The sequence below is a fragment of the Octodon degus genome, unplaced genomic scaffold (assembly GCF_000260255.1).
Source record: "Octodon degus isolate 3935 unplaced genomic scaffold, OctDeg1.0 scaffold00064, whole genome shotgun sequence".
Taxonomy (NCBI): Eukaryota; Metazoa; Chordata; class Mammalia; order Rodentia; family Octodontidae; genus Octodon; species Octodon degus.
The window spans coordinates 4175294-4194112 of record NW_004524640.1 but is presented as its reverse complement, the minus strand read 5'-3'; the positions used below and the strand labels follow the sequence as shown (position 1 = coordinate 4194112).

Here is an 18819-nt window from a genome sequence, read left to right as displayed (position 1 = left end):
GCGTGTGTGCATGTGTGCGTGCGTGTGTGTGTGCGTGTGTGTGCATGTGTGTGTATGTGTGTGTGACTTTTATTATTTAGAGGAGAGAGAGAGAGTATGGGAGACGTGTTAAATGAGTTGACTTCTCACATTCGGAGATGTCTAGAAGAGAGAATTAAAAGGAAAGGACAGGCACCCTGAGGTTGTCTGAAGCTTTGCAGCTGAGCGTGCGGCTCTGTGGAGGGTGGAGGGGGGAGCGGCCAGCCCCTGCTGCTGGAAGTGCGCTACCCCTTTAAGAGACTGGTCAAGGAGTCCTAGGAGAGGGAGAAGAGGGGAGGGGGTGGGGGGAGAGAGAGAGAGAGAGAGAGAGAGAGAGAGAGAGAGAGAGAGAGAGAGAGAGAGAGAATCAATTGGTTTAGAAGGTTTGGACTCACTTGACAGGTTCAGTTGGAGAGGAGCATAGGTGGCTGCTGTGACAAAGGGAAATTGTGCTTTTCCAGCATGCTTACTGACCCTGATTTACCTCAGGAGTTTGAAAGGTGAGTACAGTTTCTTTCCCCCTAATATATTGAAGTACAACTCTCCCATTTTACAGTAGTCTCGGAATCAGCCGAAAGATGCTTCCCTTCAGTGTGCTTGGGAGCGAAGCTTTGAACTGGGGCTTCTGCAATCTTGTGAGCTGATTTTTGTTGTGATTGCCCGGCCAGGACTGAACTGATTTGCAAAGTCTCTGAGATTTCAGCTAGTATTTTTAGGTTGCATCCTATAGCAGGAAATTAAATGGACACGAAGCATCTCTCCCCCACTAGCTGCTTCTCTTCCTCATTCTCTCCTACTTTTTCTCTTCATTGATTTTTTTTTCTCCTCCTCTACACCTTTTAAAAATGTTTTTGTGCAGAGTGTTACCGTTTTCAGTAGCTCTGTCTCATTTAATTGCTGGGGTGACAGAAGGCTTTAGTAGTGGTTAAACGGAGGTTATAAGTTTCTATTCGATCCTTCCGTAAAACTTTGGAAGCTGCTCAGTGAAGCACATGACCTTTTGTTGATATAAGAGCAGATTTTTTTTTTTAACCAAAAGAAAATTTAACATCACAGTTCCATACTAGTGGATTATCCTTGAAGTGTCAAAGGAAAAAAAAAAGGGAGAAAGGGGAATGGGGCTGGTCCCTTTCTAAGTTTTAGTGGCCACTTTGTGCTAGGTGTCGTAACTGAATTTTGATTTACTACATTACTCCCTTTTGCTATAGCGTGAGTATATTTGTAATTAAGTTGTTACCATTGAGAGAAATAATGTACAGAGCCCTTCTATCTGGTGTCGTTGCAAGTAAATCAGGGTTTTAAAAGAATTTTAGCCTCTTTTATATTTCTGTAAGTATATATTGTGTTTTTAAAGTATGAATTCTTATCCTAGCATAAGTTCATTTTTTTGAACTATAAATAGATTTTTGTTTGCCATTAAAAAGAATTCAAACTTTGTATTCTGTATGGTGAATAAAAAAAGCTAAAATAAGCCAGGATGCATGATACCCAGGCTTTTTTTCATTTTCATGAAAGCCACCTTCTGTATAAACATTTGTTGTATCTGACTATGCAATGCAAGCTAGGTGCTAGACCAGCTGGTTAAAAATATGCTAAGTCAAGCTGTTCATCGTTCAAACGACTGAATTTGATATGAAAAGACGAAAAAAGAAAGGACAAAGATTAAAACATTCTAGAAGTGAAGAAATGAAAGAGAAAGGGAGTATTGAAAATAAATAACCCTTGAATGCAGTCTTCTATTAGAGAAGCCAGTAGCAGATCAGGGTGTGAAGTAAAATATCCAGCGAGCATACTTTAATAGTGTCTCTCTTTATTATTCCTCTTTTTTAAAAAAAAAACTTAACAAGGTGTATATTTACTCAGTAATTCCAGGGAATGGTCAAACTTTCTTAACAGTTTTGACTTCATTTTTCTCAAAGTTTTATATATTAACTCTAAATTTTAGTTTATATTTGCAAATATAGCCTTAGTTCATATGTAGATATTGAAGTTATTCATAGTGGAACACACTATTGCCCAATATAGCAATTTGTTTATTTAACACAGCTTCTAGCATGTGCAGAATAGCACTTAAATGATAATTTTCCCTAATTCTAATTATACATTTAAAAATAAAACTCTGAGTCAGATTTGTAAGGCTGTTAACAGATTGTTCTTATAAAAAGGTAGTTACATATTAACAGGCTAAAGCCTATTTCTCTATATAGGCAAGCTTCCTGCTGTGAACTTTATTTGTATTTTTTTCAATTATCTCTTCTTAAACTAAACTTTTCCCTTTTGTATTCTAATGCTCAAATCTTTTAACTTTGCTATATCTTCCTAGTAAGAATTTCTTTTCTTTTTTGTTTTCTGTTTTGATCACTCAGAGGTATGCTTTACTACCTGGCTAATTAAATAAGCAAGTGATAATCAATAGAGCTGTGAATATGGACATTATATTTGGAAATATTTTGGAATTAATTTTGCAAATTGTCTTACCATATGAAACTTTCAAACAGTTTCCTCTGTGGTTGTGATTGACAATATATACAAGAATCTCAGTAAATCATTACTATTTGTTTACACTGGGTGAGAGTGGTGAGTGTATTTAGTCAGTCACATATAAGATATTATGCAGATACAATTATGGAGAATTATATGCGCAAAAAGAAGTGTATTGCTGGACCTGCACTATTACATATAATCAGATTTTCTTTTTAAATTTCAACTATTTGAAACTTTCATTGAGTAAGTAGATCATTTCTACTGACTTAGGTTTTATTCTATTTGTTCCACTGCTATAGCTGAGTTTTTCAGTCAAACTTACAAATCTTGAAAGATGACTGTTCAATTTCTTTATTAAACAGAAAACTTTGTTGTACAGAACATAAATAAACTGCTTGGGGCTTATGTATTATAGAAGTTTGATGTAATTCATGCAATTTATTTCTATTTTCATTGGTATTATCTCTCTTCTATTATTTTTTGCAACCTGTAGACTATTTGAAACTTTAATGAATATTCAAAATTTAAAACCAGGATCAAAATTTGAGATTAAATTTTATGTTTCTGTGTTTCCAGCAATAGAAATTAAGATGGTAAATACTCAGAATAATATAGTTATTAGTACTTAAAAGTGTAATAATAATTTTATTGTTTAAAAATATTCAAAGGTGGAACAAATGTAAGAGTCATTCTAAATGTAAAGATCTTGAAATAATTCATTTTATTTTGAAGCATCCATGTCATAACTGGTTATAGTTACTGAAAAACTTAATTCCTGTGTGGCAGATGAATAGGCAATGTATGTTAAGAATTATTTGTAAGAAAAATATTTTACATCTTTTTGCGAGGAAACAGAAATGACAGTCTAGTTTAAATGGCATCATTACAATGAATGCCTGAACTCTTAATATTTTCATAAAGTGAATGAGTTTAAACATTTAATTGCAAATGAATAATGAAAAATTATAACTTACACCTATTCCTTGATATTTCCAGAATGAAGGTACTAAAGGGTTTCACTCAAATTATTCTATCAATAATGTAAAGCAGGCATTTTTGATAGTTTGTCAATAATACTGTACTCTATTTTTGTCCTTATTTTTATTTGCTCAATATGATTATCATAGTACAGTTTACTGACTAAGCTACTTGTTACACTTTGTAATTGCTTTATCCTAGGGACTTAATTAGAAACCAATTATAAAATGATTGCTTGGGAAGACAGCCTGATAATGTCTAGAAAGGAAGAAAAGTTCGGATTGAAGGTGCTAGGATAAAGCAAATGGTGTCATCTGCTCCTTTGCTTCTCTCAACACGGGTACAAAACTAGATAGCCTATTTCTGAATGATGAAGGTTCACTACACCAGGAAAACCTTCTATAATAAAAATTCATTCAATTTGTATAGTTCACTTCCCCATCAAACTTATTTGTGAGCATACCAACTACAGAAATATTTGTTTTAATTATAGGAAACTTTTAAAGTGTATTTTTAAGAAAGAAATGCACCATAGATCCTTTGAAAAGCTAATTTGCAAAATTGCCATATAAAACTCCTATTAGCAGGCACCAAGAATATCTGTGACACTAGGTGTTTTAATTTCCTGAAGTTTTACTATACTCATATTTATTTCCTAAACATTGATTGAGCCTGATTAGAAACTTTTAAAACCACTTTACTTATCAATGATGGGTACATTCCAGTTGACAGGTACCCTCTAGGTGGGAATCAAAGAAAAGTGATCTACCCACGTCTGGCACCTACAACCCTGCAAGTTGGCTACTCTGTCTTCAGGATTTTCTGATAGCTTCTTGTGGTCATTTCATTTATTTTTGACATTGTTACATTTTAGAGGGAGAAGTGCCTATAACTCATTTCAGATCTTAATTAGCAGTGCAATAATTTGCAAGATAACAACCTAGACCTTGGCTTGCAATGCAGTTTGAATGAAAGTTTATAAGCCACGGTTCTGTCCTGTGCATGCTGGGGAACTGTCCTAAAGAGTTGGCAGGAGACCTGGACGAGGGTAGAGAGCACGTAAGGGTTAAAAGCCAGGTGGCATTGTGTACTACTTACTGCTTAGCAGATTCGATAAAGAACTATGCAAATATTATGATTGTATATTGATGTATTCTTGAATTTTTCATATATAAAAGCATATGTTAAAGTATTTACCTGTTCTTGGGGAGTTTCTAACTAAAATCTATATGCGTGTCTTCCATGAGAGGCAAATAATAGGGACTGATTATTATTTCTGATTCTTAAGTACATTACTTCTTCATAGAGTTAGAAGTTGTTTCCTTCATAATGCATTTAAAAGGAAAAATTATCTTTCTGGGTGAAGTCTGAGTTTTATTGTCTGTTCTTTCCACTGTCAAGTCTTCAGCCACCTAATGAGTACATTGTATAATGCAGATGTGCATTATGTGGTCTGAATGCAACCCTTTTATATAGATTAGTTTAATAAGGGTAACTGATGCATTTTGTTTTCTTACATGATTTGTTATTCATTTATCCTTTCAAATGAGGTTAGCCAATAGCCTGACAAATAAACTAAGTTTTTCTTTTGTACTAACTGACATACAGTTTCAAATGTCAGTTCTCTGATGGAGGTGATGGCAGTCAGATAAAAAAGATGTTTAAAGATTTAGCTACAGCATAAAAATGTATTTTCCCTAAAGGGGAAATTCTTTTGAATGGAAAATACACTAACATATCACAGAGTCTTCCTTCTTTCATTCATTCTGCCTTTTCTTTTTCACTGATTGATAACATCATCATATAAAGTGCATGTAAAATTGCTCAAAGAGAACAAGAATGTAAAGACTGATACTCTTTTGCCTGAGTGAACAGTGTTCATTTGGACACGCTTTAGGAGAATGCTTCATATTCTTTGGTGTTAATCAGGAGCTGATATTGGTAGAGGAGAAGACCTTTTTTAGCCTCTCTCACTTCTGTGTTTTCTCCTGCAGCTTGGAAGTTGTTCTCCCTTACTAGTTGAGAGTTCATACATCTCCTCTGGAGATACTGTGGCATATGGTTCTGCTTGTCCAATAGGGAGGTGTTGCATTTTTCCACATTCAGTATCCTTTTGCCTTGGCGGCTGAGAGTAAAACCTCAGCAGTCCTCACTGCCTTTGCCAATCCGAGGAGTCAGAGACTCAGAGTTGCTCCCAGTTCTTGCGCCTTCATTGTCGAGCTACATTCTGCTCATTGGGCTGCCGAGAAGGACCAGACCGAAACAAGATTTAGAAGAATTCTGGTGAGAACTGTTTATAGGGATATGGTATTTTAAAAGATGTAGTAAACAAACAGAATTGTGGCATAAACAAAGATAATTAGCATAAACAATGTCGTTTTAGGACAGGTGGTTTAAAAAACAAACAAAACAAAAAACCCAAATATGAACCCAATTTGAATGCTGCCAGTTTGGAACCACTGAACCTTAATCTGTACTTCATGAGAATTGCCCAGGTTTGTTGATAAACTTGTTAACATGCGTTTTCTGTTTCTTTTGTATCATTTTCCGGTCATTATGCCCTTTTGTCACCCAGTTTGAAAGTAATTAATCTATTACAAGGTAGTTTAAGGACGTTTTGCTCATAAAACATGACAGAGGAAAATTAAAAACAAAAGCTTGTAGAATAACATTGACACTTGAAATCAATGCGGAACCTTAAAGCAATTAGACATGATCTTGGCTTATTGTATTTCAGATTTTTGGTTTATGGAAGTAACATTTCAGTCACTTGGCTCTTTAGTATTAATATATTTCCATTTGTCTTGCCTTAAAATTCAAAGATTTTTTTCTTTTCTTTCTTTCTTTCTTTCTTTCTTTCTTTCTTTCTTTCTTACTTTTTATAATGTGGCTGAATCTTTCTAAATGTTTCTTATGTCTCATTACCGTGTTCTTATATAACTTAGTGAAGGTGGTGCAGGAGTGTATGGTGTGTCTGATAATCATGCAGTGTGAGGATGCTAGTCATTGGGAACAACCTACCTAAACCTGCTATAGTGTTGTGATGGATTTTTATCTGGAGACATTTAGGTTTATTACTAAGTTATATGTATATTTTTTTGCTTATGCCTGTCCTGAGATGAAATGTCGTGAACAGAATGCTATATATTTTTCTTCATTAAGACTCAATTTTTTTATTGGAGTTAATTTTTTTTCCTCTTTCTTTTCCATGGAGAAGGAGAACCAAGAATTCTGAGTGGGTGTATCCTTGATAATCTGTGACCCTTCTTTTTGGTTAACTGAAAGCAGTTGTGAATATTTGTGAATGAGGTTTGATTTCTTAAGAGTTATAAAAATGTGTGTAAACTAGTAAACCGTGTCTCATTCATGTGCTATGGAGATTTTTTGTACTTTAGGGACAAAAATAATTTGGCTACTAACAGATTAGGGCTACCTGCCAGTGCCAACACATACTGTAGGTAAGAGGAACACCATAAAGAAAAGCTGCTGGCAGCAAATCCCTCGAAACTTTCATATGTAACAGTGTTTCTATTTCTGCTCTTCACATCTTTGAAAGGATGTGTGTTTTAGAAAAGAAAATGTTAAAAAAAACAGAAGATATGATTTTTTTCTTAAAAATATATGTGTAACCCAACCTTAATACTTCTCATTGCGGAGACACACAGGGTTCCATTATGCTCCTCGCAAGCTTGTCTCCTCTACCTACACACATCATTTTGCAACATTATATCCTTAGAATTGAAAGCATTAAGAATCAATGTAATATGAAGCAATGAAATTGACATTGTAGAACCCCTTCTAACATGCCCCAAGTCTTTCAGGATTTTGATAGAGGCAGTTTAGAGGAGTTAAGTTACTTGGGACGCAGAGCAACACTTTCGCAAAGGATGTCTTTTCATTTAGAGCTTCAGGTACTGTATTAAGAAGGGAAAGAGTTAACCTGCTTGGCTTTTTGTTAATTTCTTAATCTACTGGTTAAAGAAGACAGAGATTCAAATCATGTTTTCTTAAGACACCATAAATCAAAATGTATTAAAATATAGTCAGTATTTACTTTCTTACTGATTTTGACTTCGTTTTCTTTTTTTTTAATATTAAGATTAGGATTGGTACACCAAGGGGATTTCAGGCTATATGAAAACTTGTTATGGAACTGTTCCATACGATCTGTTGAAATATCATTTTAAATTTTGTATTTATTTAGGAAAATGGCATATTAATGAAACAAAATAGAGGCATTGAAAGTGAGGGATATGTTTTAATATAAAAAACTACAAATGAAAATAGTACTACTTTATGCTATTATTTTTTCATTCACAGTTAATATACATTGACAAAGTTCTAAAACATGTTCATCCTAATTGTAGTTAAACTATTATTTGTTTGCTTACAATTTTTCCTTTCAGTTACTTACCCTGAGCCAGAGTTTGTTGGGCAATAGTTTACAAAGTCCAAAGACTTTTTTATTTACTCCTGTCCTAATGTTCCTTTGTTTTTACCTTTTTAATATTTGCTATAGAATTTCATAATATGTTTGAATAGAGGTTGCAGGAAAGTGTCATACAAAATTAAGGTTAATATTTCCTTTCTGCTTTCTTATTTGTTGTATAAAAGGCCTGTGCTGAAGACTAACTAGGATAATGCATAGTATTCCCATTATTGAGTAGAGAAAAGAATGAATTGGTGGTCACATCATTCAATTTCTGTTTAATTTGCTGATTCAACTTTGACTATGAATGAATAATAGCTGAATGTAATATCAGATTCAGATTGTCTTCACAGCATCCTTAGGAAGTGAAATAAAACTTTTATTTAATATGTAAAGAAACAATAATCAGAATACCTAGACATGAAAAAAACAAAGATAATAATGCATGCTGTTTCTGACAATGAAAATTTCTTTAACCTCCAGCCCTAACTATAACACAATTTGTGAAATAGAAGAAGCAGTATTATTTCTAACTTTAAGCATTATAAGCTGTAAATCTTGGTAGTATAATCCTGTGCATATATCTTAGCATTCCTTGAAAAATGAAATAGATCTATTGACTTAGAAAGATTTAAACATCATTTAATATTTGAAAATCATTCTAGAGAAATGCAAGCATACCCAAAAGAATCCTGATAGTAATTTAAATAACTGAGGTAAAGGACCAGAATATGAAACTTTTATAAACAAATTAAAACATAAGTGGGAATGCTTAATAGGTTATGTGAAGAATGTATTTTGAGTAATATAATAATCTTGCAGATAAATACATATAAAAGTTTAGAACTCAGGGGAAACCTTTTCTCTTTTAGACAGATAATTTCTTAAATAAATCCTACCAAGTCCTGATGAATCTGCAGTTTGGGGGAGAATATCCTGTAAGAAAGAAATATTTTGAAGTACAAGCAAATTTCATTCCTTTGTTTTTTCTCATTTAAAACAAATAATCCTGTGGCATGTACAGCAGAGAAATGGAATAGTATCCCAGCTTTAAAAATCCAAAGGTCATGTTGTGATGCATATTTAATGCAAAATTTGAGTTCATATTGGATGAATCAAGTGTGCTTGAGTGACTTTTGGTGATGTTTGAGATTTAATGTTGGGATAATAAGAAAGTCAAATATAAGGGGGCTAAAGTATATATCTGAACAATTTAGTGTGGATTTTGAGTCCTTCTAAATAATAAGGTACTGTTCTTTATGTTGGTTAAGGCATGCATGTTCCAAATCACCGCTGACTTTTTTTTAAGAAAATACTATTTGGTGGACATAAGACCTAAAGTTTTAATTCTTTACAAGAAGACTGTCTTTGAGTCTTCAAAGGGTAAAATAAAAATATAGGCTGAGATTTTTAAATTCTCTCAACTTTAAAATTTCATCATGTTGAACTCTGAGGAATCCTCAGTTCCTAACTAGTGGTCAGAATACTTGTAGTCATTTAGCTATTTGTAGTCAGATAAATCATGTAACTAGCCATTGTTACCTATGGAATTACCTTAGTTCACCTGTCAGTTTGTGGTCTCTCGGTAGTAGCAAGTAACTGGAGTGTGTATCAGGAATGTCCAAATGAAGTCTGATGTGAAATTCTTACTTAGCACTAAGTGGCCAAGCTTCTATGAACCATTTGAAGTGTTTCAAATGATAAGATTCACAGTGTGTGAGGCTAAAATTCTCATGTGCCTCAAATCACTCATCTTCCACAGTTACAAATATTGCAAGGCTAAATCATGTATGGATGGCTGGATGAGGCATCGTGAGGAGTTAGGATAAGTATGCAAAGGGCACATTAGGATAAAGAGCTGGAGTCTACTTCTGAAGAAAAAAGAAAGATTAGACTGCAGAGTGGTAGGAGAACACAGAACTATAGACTGCATGTCATTGTTGGAATAAATAAAACATTGGACTGGAAAGTAGCAAGGTCCTCTAAGACTAACTAAGGTAGTCCAAAGGAAGAATTTTAAGTGTTTTTGCAAAAAATAATATTTCAGTGAACAAGAGGCCACCTAAATAGGTATACAGTAGTTACCGATTAGCAGTTTCTAGAGAAGGAATGTTAAACCCTCCAAGAGGAAGAACAGAACCACCAATGAAAGATACATGAAGAAAGCCTGTGTTATCAGAGAGGACAAGCTACACACATTGTTAATGTCTTACGTTTGGTAGATTGTATGGTGGACTTTTCTTCCCTAACACTGTATGAAAAAAAGAGGTATAGTTATAGCATCAAAAATACATTCTTTCATACATACCTAAGGATCTTTCATATTAGCTCTACTTTAAATATATACCTAGGATGTTTTTAAATCCTTCTACAATATAATTGAAGTTTTAAATATAGATTCATACATTTTGGATAATAGGAATTTGTTGTGTGAAAATCCTTTTCTTAATAATTATAATATAGGATTTTTTTTTAACTCTGTGTGCCACTTTTAATTCAGACATTACAAACAGATAACCTCTTAGATAAAAAGATTAAAAACTAAAAGTAAAAAAGAACTGTATTGAACCACAATTATATTTACAAAAAGGACCAAAGAAAAATGTGCAAATATGTGAAACAAGAAAGAAAATCTGGAAAGAATCCAGTTGGGCAACATACTGCTAATATATTTTATAGTCTAGCATTTCATTATATGCAAGGTTGGCATATGTTGCTACAGTTTCTAGCTCAAGAATTAAAACTTTGTAATGCATAAGTCCCTTACCTTCTTTGAGTTTCCGCCATGCATCTATGAAATGGGCTTAAAATATATATGGTTATTTATTCTCCACTGCTAATGAATTCAGCTTAAACTTATGAAAATTTGTGAAAAACATTTGGATATCACTGAATACAAGCCACTAAATTCATAATTTTAAAATTAGGTTTAATTGTTGGCGAATGTGAAATGACCATCCTGTTAATAAGAAATGTTTTCTGATAAACTACTCAGGAATCTGAAAATAATTTTAGCTGATGATATACTACTAGTAAGAAATTGGTTGACTGATATTTTTATTTTATAGTTAATGTAGCTGTCATTTTTAAAAACTATACTTAGGATTATTGATTCCAGGTAACTTTTAGTTAAAAAGCAACAGTAGAACTATAGCTTCCTCTGCTTGCATTTGCTAATAATTTAATATCCTAAAAATACATCTTTGTCATTTGATATGTCAGCAATATGGCACACAAATAGTTGATTTTGCAGCTATTATTGGTTTAAATATATTTGCAGATTTAACCTATTCCTATGCTGTATGTGTACAGATTAAATTTTACTTTTTTGTGCATCATAAGAATGAACCAGTATATAGAACAAGTCAATGAGAAACAAAAACAGTGACTTTTTCTTACTGTTAAAGGTTACATATAAATGCTTTTGGAAGTTGTATTTTTCCAGATAGTTTAAAATTATAAAATAGTAGCTATTTTAAATAAATTATTATTTAGCTAAATTTGGTACCTGGTAGATTGTCATATAAAAGCCACAAAAAATGCATTCTATTAGCTGTGTATTTTTTAGACTGAATATGAAGTTTGTGGAAATAAGTAGATTTATTTTATGGACAGCATCATGACAAGCATCAAAATCACCCAAGAAACACAACCTTTATTTTTTATATGAAATTGTTTTCTACTGAAATAATCTGTTGAAAGCAAGAAGCCATCCAGAGTGTGGATACCAATTTAAGAAGATGATATTTTGCCTTAATTATACATCTGGGAAATATTAGCTGAACATTTTGTGGAGAACAGTGAATACCTTAGTTGCCAGTTGTCTAAAATGCTGCTAATGATCGACATAGTGCCAGTATTTTGATGGCTAAAACCTAGGCTGAATATGAATACAAAGAACACAGTTGGAAAAAAGTAACATTTTATACAAAACAGATTTCAACCATCTGCTCGGCGCTTAAGTTTGCGACTATAGGCAATATATGAAAGAGGCCACTGTCCATGTTATGAATGGTATCACTTTTATTGGTACCTCAGAAAAACCATAGGGTTTTTGAAAGCATGTATAACCAATGATTTTCTCCAGCTAAATAATGAAAACAAGGGCCTCAGCCAAAATTTTGTTACCTTCATAATCTCTTCTATGTCAGTAGTTTTATCCTAGTAAAGAGGGTTTTACTAATAAAGTAGCCTTAGTGCTATACCTCAGGATATTAAAGATACCAGACAGCTTGAAGTAAGTGGTCCTTAGGACGAGAACCCCAGATGGTTATAAGATAAAATACTGTTTGCTTTAGAAATAGGTTGTATTCCTGAATCTGTTGCCTGTATTACATGTCAGATCAGCATGGAAGTTAATGGTCCAGAAGCAGTTCTGAATTTAATGTTTTCCCATTTGTTTTGAATTTAAAATATTAAATAAGAGCAGTATTGTTCTCCATAGTGAAGCAGACTTATGCTATATAGTAGTAAACTATAGGCAGATGTATTGAGGAAGAATATCCCAAAAAGCTCAGTAGAAGAATATTGGTAAACATAATACAATAAAATCTTTTAAATTTGTAAAATAGTTAAGCGATATTATAAGCTATCCTTTAGTACATCATACACATAAAATGAAGTTTTATTAATAATAATTTGAGCTATTATATTGTCTTTAACTGAAATACATTATTGCTTTTAAAAATTAAAATGAGCTATTAGAACATTATCTGATTGATTTATCTAGGTTATACAAATTGTATGACATCTATTGATACCTTTTGAGCTCTTGCAAAAGCACTATGTCATTTAGTAAAGTACAAAGAAATGCTCTCTGCATCTTTCTCTATGTCTGTTTTCTAATATGATAGCTGCTATTCCTATGTCACTGTGCATTCCACATGAAATGCAGCTGGTGTGAGCTCAGATGGCTGTGGACGTAAAGTGCACGCGGGATTTCAAAACTCAGGTTGAAAGAAAGAATAGGGAGTATCTTGCTAAGTTTTAAAACGTTCTAATGGTCTGATTAAGTGCTGCTTAGATTTATTGGTTTAAATCCTTTTAAAACAATGTTCTTTTTTTCTTCCTCTCCACTATTTTAGTGTGGCTACTAGAAAATTTGAAATGATATTTGTGACTCTTTCTTGTGGCTCACATTATATTCTGATTGCACATTGTTGCTTTATATCTTTCCGTGGATAGAGGAAAAGGAAAATCCTTATGTGTATCTAGATTCTAGTAGTTCATAGTAGGGTAGCAATGAGTGAGGCTTTCATTTTTTATTTACTGCCTTCCTTCTTAGCTTTCTTTTACAAGAAAACAAACATCTATTGCTTCTTATGAAGTTGTGATAGTATCAGTGACATAAACCGATGTGTGTCATTTCCCCAAGGAACATTGTCAGTTTCTCCAAACACCCTTGGAATACAAGGGAGAGGAAGATGTTCACTTAAGGACTGGATCGCTAGTTTAAAGATTATATGTTTCAAAGGACCAATTACATTTAAGGTTTGAAATACCACCAAGTGTATCTCCATTGTCACCATTGAAATTTAAAGAGATTTATGGTTCAATAGAAACTTTCAGATTTTGTGTCCCAGTGGGTGCTACAGTTTCCTAAATTTCCCCGTGAGATGTGACCCAATCCTTTTCTCTGTACGTACAGAGATCTTAACATGATAAGATAGTGGTAATGCTCAGCATGTATTTGAAATTTCTATGTGCCAGGTTCTAAGTTGCTTTACATTTATTATTTTTCCTCTACCTTCACAATCCCCTTTTTCATTTCTCGTTTACAAATGAATAAAATGAAGCAGAGAAAGTTGCCTTATACTCACAATCTACAAGTAGCTCAGTGGGCAAACTCCAACAGTAAAACACTAAAGCCCTCACATTTTATTTCTTTGGTGGTGCTCTTTGAGGGCCTCCTGCATTATAGCTGAATGCTCTACCACGGAGCTACATCCTTTGACCTAGAGCTCTTACTCTTTGCTCTTAAATTGTAGTATTGACTGACATAAGAGTGTGGTTCCATAACTTTATACTATCTATATTTTGGAAGAAATTTATTTGTTCTTTCAAATATGTATTTTGACATCTGCCATGTCAGGCATTATTTTAAATGCTGGATGAATATTTGAAATTCAGACATTATAAATGATATGCAATGATTATCATAAAATCCTCTAATTTCAATTGGGTAAATACATTCATTCATGGTATAAGCTAAAGTGCTAGATGGTAAGTACTGAGATATACAATTATCTAGCTAAAGAATTTCTTCATAGTAGCTCAGAACTGCTTTTGAGAGATAGAAACTTCAGATGCATCTTATACATGGAAACTCATTACTGAGATAAATATAAGTATGAAAAAAAAATTCCCATGTCTCTTTCTCAAGTCCTTTGCAGTGAAATATAATTGAATGATTTTGTCACTGACAGGTAATATCTTTACCTGGAAAGCTTATCTGATTAATTTTTGTTAAATCAGTAGGCAGGTGGACACTCTACAGCAGTAATGTCTAAGTTTGTTGGGGTTCCCATCTTGTATGGTGATGTGAATATGAAAATTTTGTTATGCCTTTGAAAGTAATGATTGATTTATATATTAATGTTTTGCTCTAAGTTGTAGCTGTGGTGTACTGGTTTTATTGAGTAGCAGAAAAATATGCCAATTTTGACTTAAAAATTTCCATGTGATAATAAACTAGTATGATGAAAAGACTGCATTTTCATAGGAAAAATAAGACATCTATGGATGGAGATGTACTGTATGATTTTATTCCACTTTTACCAGTGCAGTAATAAACGTTGCTATGGGCTTGAAATGACCCATGGATCTTTGATCTACATCATGCTCTTTAAATATTGTGAATGCAGATGTATCTAAGGATTCTGGTATTTTATTTCTTGATACCTTACTATGGAGAAGCCCTCTAGCATTGATGCTGCAAGTAGAGCATGGAGTAAAGTGCTTAAATGGACAGGTTTACTACTGACTAGGTATAGAATCTTTGCGGATTCTATACATTCTTTGTGCCTTATTTTCTTCATCTGTGAAGTTAGGATTGTAAATATGTCCATTTTATAGGTAATTCTTACTTAAATAATGAAACTTGGCGTGTTGTAGAAATTATTTTTCTTTAATACACTTAACAAATTCAAAAGAGTTTTAAGAATATTACATACTTATAGCAAGCAATGTTCAATTGGAAACTAATACATAGATATGAAGTATTTAGTAAATTTTGCTGAAGCGTTTGGTGTATACAGCTCTTAGACCTGTAACAGTTTCCTAACATGAAAAAAATTAAGGTAAAATATTATTCCATATAATCATTTATGTTTACATATATTATATTGTTATTTAGAATATATTTCCATACTGCATATTATATATACATATGTACACATATATTATAGTGCATTGTATAAACATAGAAATCTTATTTGTACAAATGCACACTCATATATATGTAACATGTATATATTTGTCTCATACCTAAATACCTATGTGTATGTACATTACTTAGATATATGATCTATATGTGTATAATACATAAAATAGGATTTTGTATCATGAATGTTGTGTTAAATATGTCTATTACTATATTGACATATGAAATAAAATGAGAGGAAAGAATTTCTTGTATATCTAAAATCTTGGCTAAGAATAATTTTGAGTTGACAGACTGTCACAATGAACTTTATTACTATTAATTTCTGATAAAAATAAGCTCATAGTTTCATCAATAATCATTATTATTTTGTGTGGTCCTGAAACCTGAGGAAATACTTTATTTTATGAATTGTTAATTTTTCTAAATAGAAGTATTGCAGAAGATTCAGAAATGTTCTTCATATTGCCAATTTTAGTGCAGACCAAATAAGAGAAAGAATACTGAATGATAACTAACTTAGTAGAAGAAGGCATTTCTATAAGTAGCTAAACTAATGTTTGCCAGGTATGTAGATTTCTTGGTGAAAGGATACAGGCAGAGATCTAAGAAAAGGCTAACAAGTCCCTTCAACTACCTTCTTTAAATAACAGTTGTTACATCCAGGCTGTTGCTAAGAGATGAGGAACAATCAGTTCTTGACTGAGTTGTATTCTTGCCTAGATTTGAGGGCCCTCCCACCTCTGTCCTTAAATTGACTTCAGGTTTAGAAGGGCGTAGAGGCAGAGCAAGAATTACCTAAAGGTCATCCCAATGGGACCCTAGATTGCAGTGCGATGCAATCCAGAAGGGGTTATTTTCATTTGAGGCAAGTCCAAGCCTACAATTATTTACTGGAAATTCTCATAAATGTGCTGTTTCTCCAGATTTCAAGCAGTATTTTAATTCAGAGGGCCCTCCTTAATTTGAAAAGTTACTAAATGGATTACATGAGGAGATAGAGATTTTTATACTCTCCCATGATTTTATTGCACATCCAGATTTAGAGTCCTGTAAACAGAGAAACAGCCCCAGGTTGATCTATCAATTTATTTATTTATTTATTCAAAATTTGTCTACAAATTTTTTTATTTTTTAATAATTTTATCAAGAAACAAATAGCAATGAGGCAGTTTCAAAACCGATTAGTAGGACAGTTACAATAATTAATACATTGCATATTGTCTTTGTAGTGGTTATTCATAGTACAGGATGCAGACATGATATCCTGTCCAAACACTATTAGTACAAATGTTTCTTCTCATTGAATTAAGAGAAAGTAGCTGTATATCTATCCTATTTTATTTGATGACCATTTTCTATATGAATAGCTTGTCAGGTAGCACTAAAGAACACTCCCTTGTTAATTAAAGGAGGGGTTCAAGGGGTCATTGTGAGAAAGAATGAGTAATAGAGATATCTTACACCTGTCGCTATCAGTATGAGAATATTAATTTTCAGACATCCTATTTCACATTGTAAGGATAAAACTTGTCATCAAAACTGATAGCTTTGATTGGGGGATAATTACATTAGAACCTCTGAGTATGATATTTAGGTACCATAGATCAATAGGTCAGGATATTCAATTTTACATTTGCTTAGCCAAAAACTTCCTGGTGAACCAATATATGTTACAATTTATTTAGATACAGATTCTGTATTTTCTCTCTTTCATCCTCCAGAATATTATAGAAATCTAGAAAAGTTGGAACAGTAGTACAGTAAGCATTCTCATTTCACTCTTTTACCCCTCTACTTTCTATTTTTTTCTGAATGTTTAAAACAACTAATATCCCTGAGAATAATGACATTTTCCTACAAAATGATCATAACATTACATATCTAATAAAGTTAATGTTCATTCAGTAATTGACTTACAATGCATGTTGACATGTGACAATTATTTATTAATATCTTTAATTCTTTTCTTTTTAAAGTGAAGGTTAATTCAAGCATCAGATATTATATTTAATTGTTACTTCTGTCTGTCTGTCTCTCTACATATTATGTGTATATATATATATATATATATATATATATACCTATTAGAAGAAGACATTTCTATAAGCAGTTAAACTAATGTTTGCTAGGTATGTAGTTTTCTTGGTGAAGTAATATAGGCAGAGATCTAAGAAAAGGCTAATAAGTCCTTTAAACTACTTTCTTTAAATAACAGTTGTTACATCTATATATTATTTATAACCTGCCATCTATTTGTCTTACATCCTCCCAAAACTCTGGGCCATTTGTCTAGTGTACTGTTTTACATCAAATGGACACCATCAGCTGGATATATGTTATTGTATACTTGTGATTAGATTCAGGTTAAATACAAACCTTCTCAGACAATACTAGATTATTGTTCTTTTTTAAAATACCACTTAAAATAATTAACTGTCAGAGAGTGGTACCTACTGGCTTCAGGTTTTTGTGTGCCAGGTTCACAGAGATATTGTATATTGGTTTATATTTTAGGGGAGTTACTCTGCAGTCACAAAACTGTTTGAGCTGTAGTGATATGCTTGCAGGTTTTGTACCTGTTGATACTGATTTTAAAAAGTATCGGGTTTCTGTAGTCTAAGAAACAATCAAAACTTATCCGTAAGATCTATTCTGAAAATACCCATCAGTACAAAATTGTTTGCAGTATTGATCTAAAAATCTTGTTTACACAGTCTGTGTAATAGTAGGGATTTCTTGTGTAGAGCTCATACAATATTACATGATACAGTATAAACTTTTTAATCAAACAGTAGATACCAGCTTCCTTCATCAAAACAAATGCAACTTTAATTCCTCATTCAACTTTTAGCTTTTTTTGTGAAGTTAAAATCAGAAATGATCACATTTAAGGTATCTAAAATATTTCTTAAATATTGAAACAATTTAAAGAAGTATAGGCAGTTTTTTTTCAGCAGAATATGGTAAGATCTATGGAGATTTTCTTGGTTGTGACATTTTCCTGTTCTATATTATATGTTGTACCATGCCTTTTAATTTAAACAGAATCTGTTTGAAAGTATCTCTATGTAGATGTATAACACAGGCTTTAGAGTCAGATAGCCAGAATCAGAACTTAGTTGTCTATTTCATTATTTGTGTTATATGGGGCTACCCACTTAACTTTTCTGGGTTCCCCCTTCCTATCTATATGAAAATATTTTTGCGGTTATTAAATAATTGAATGTAAAGTTTTCAAAACTGGATCAATGTAGTAAGCATTGAATAAATATTAACCATTATGATTGATGATAAATTGTCAATATTGGGCTGGAGAGATGGCTCAGTGGTCTAAGGCACCTACTTAGAACAAGCTTGGCAAAGCATCAGGGACCGCGGTTCAATTCCCCAGCACCACATGCCAGCCAGCCCCGCCCTCTGGTGGGCTGAGCTGGCCACACACACACACTCACTCTCTCTCTTTATCTCTCTCTCTCTCTCTCTCTCTCTCTCTCTCTCTCTCTCTCTCAAATAAATAAAAAATAAA

At 32.8% G+C, this 18819-nt stretch overlaps 1 protein-coding gene across 1 annotated transcript in view; it reads left to right on the top strand.

Annotated features, from left to right (window-relative positions):
• Window positions 1–469: 469 nt before the first annotated feature.
• Window positions 470–18819, top strand: part of Sox5 (SRY-box 5) — a 419324-nt gene continuing 400974 nt past the window's right edge. The window contains exon 1 of the mRNA XM_004634556.2: window positions 470–518. Within this exon, the coding sequence (XP_004634613.1) occupies window positions 481–518 (38 nt within the window). The 5' untranslated portion in view covers window positions 470–480. The remainder of the gene's footprint in view (window positions 519–18819) is intronic.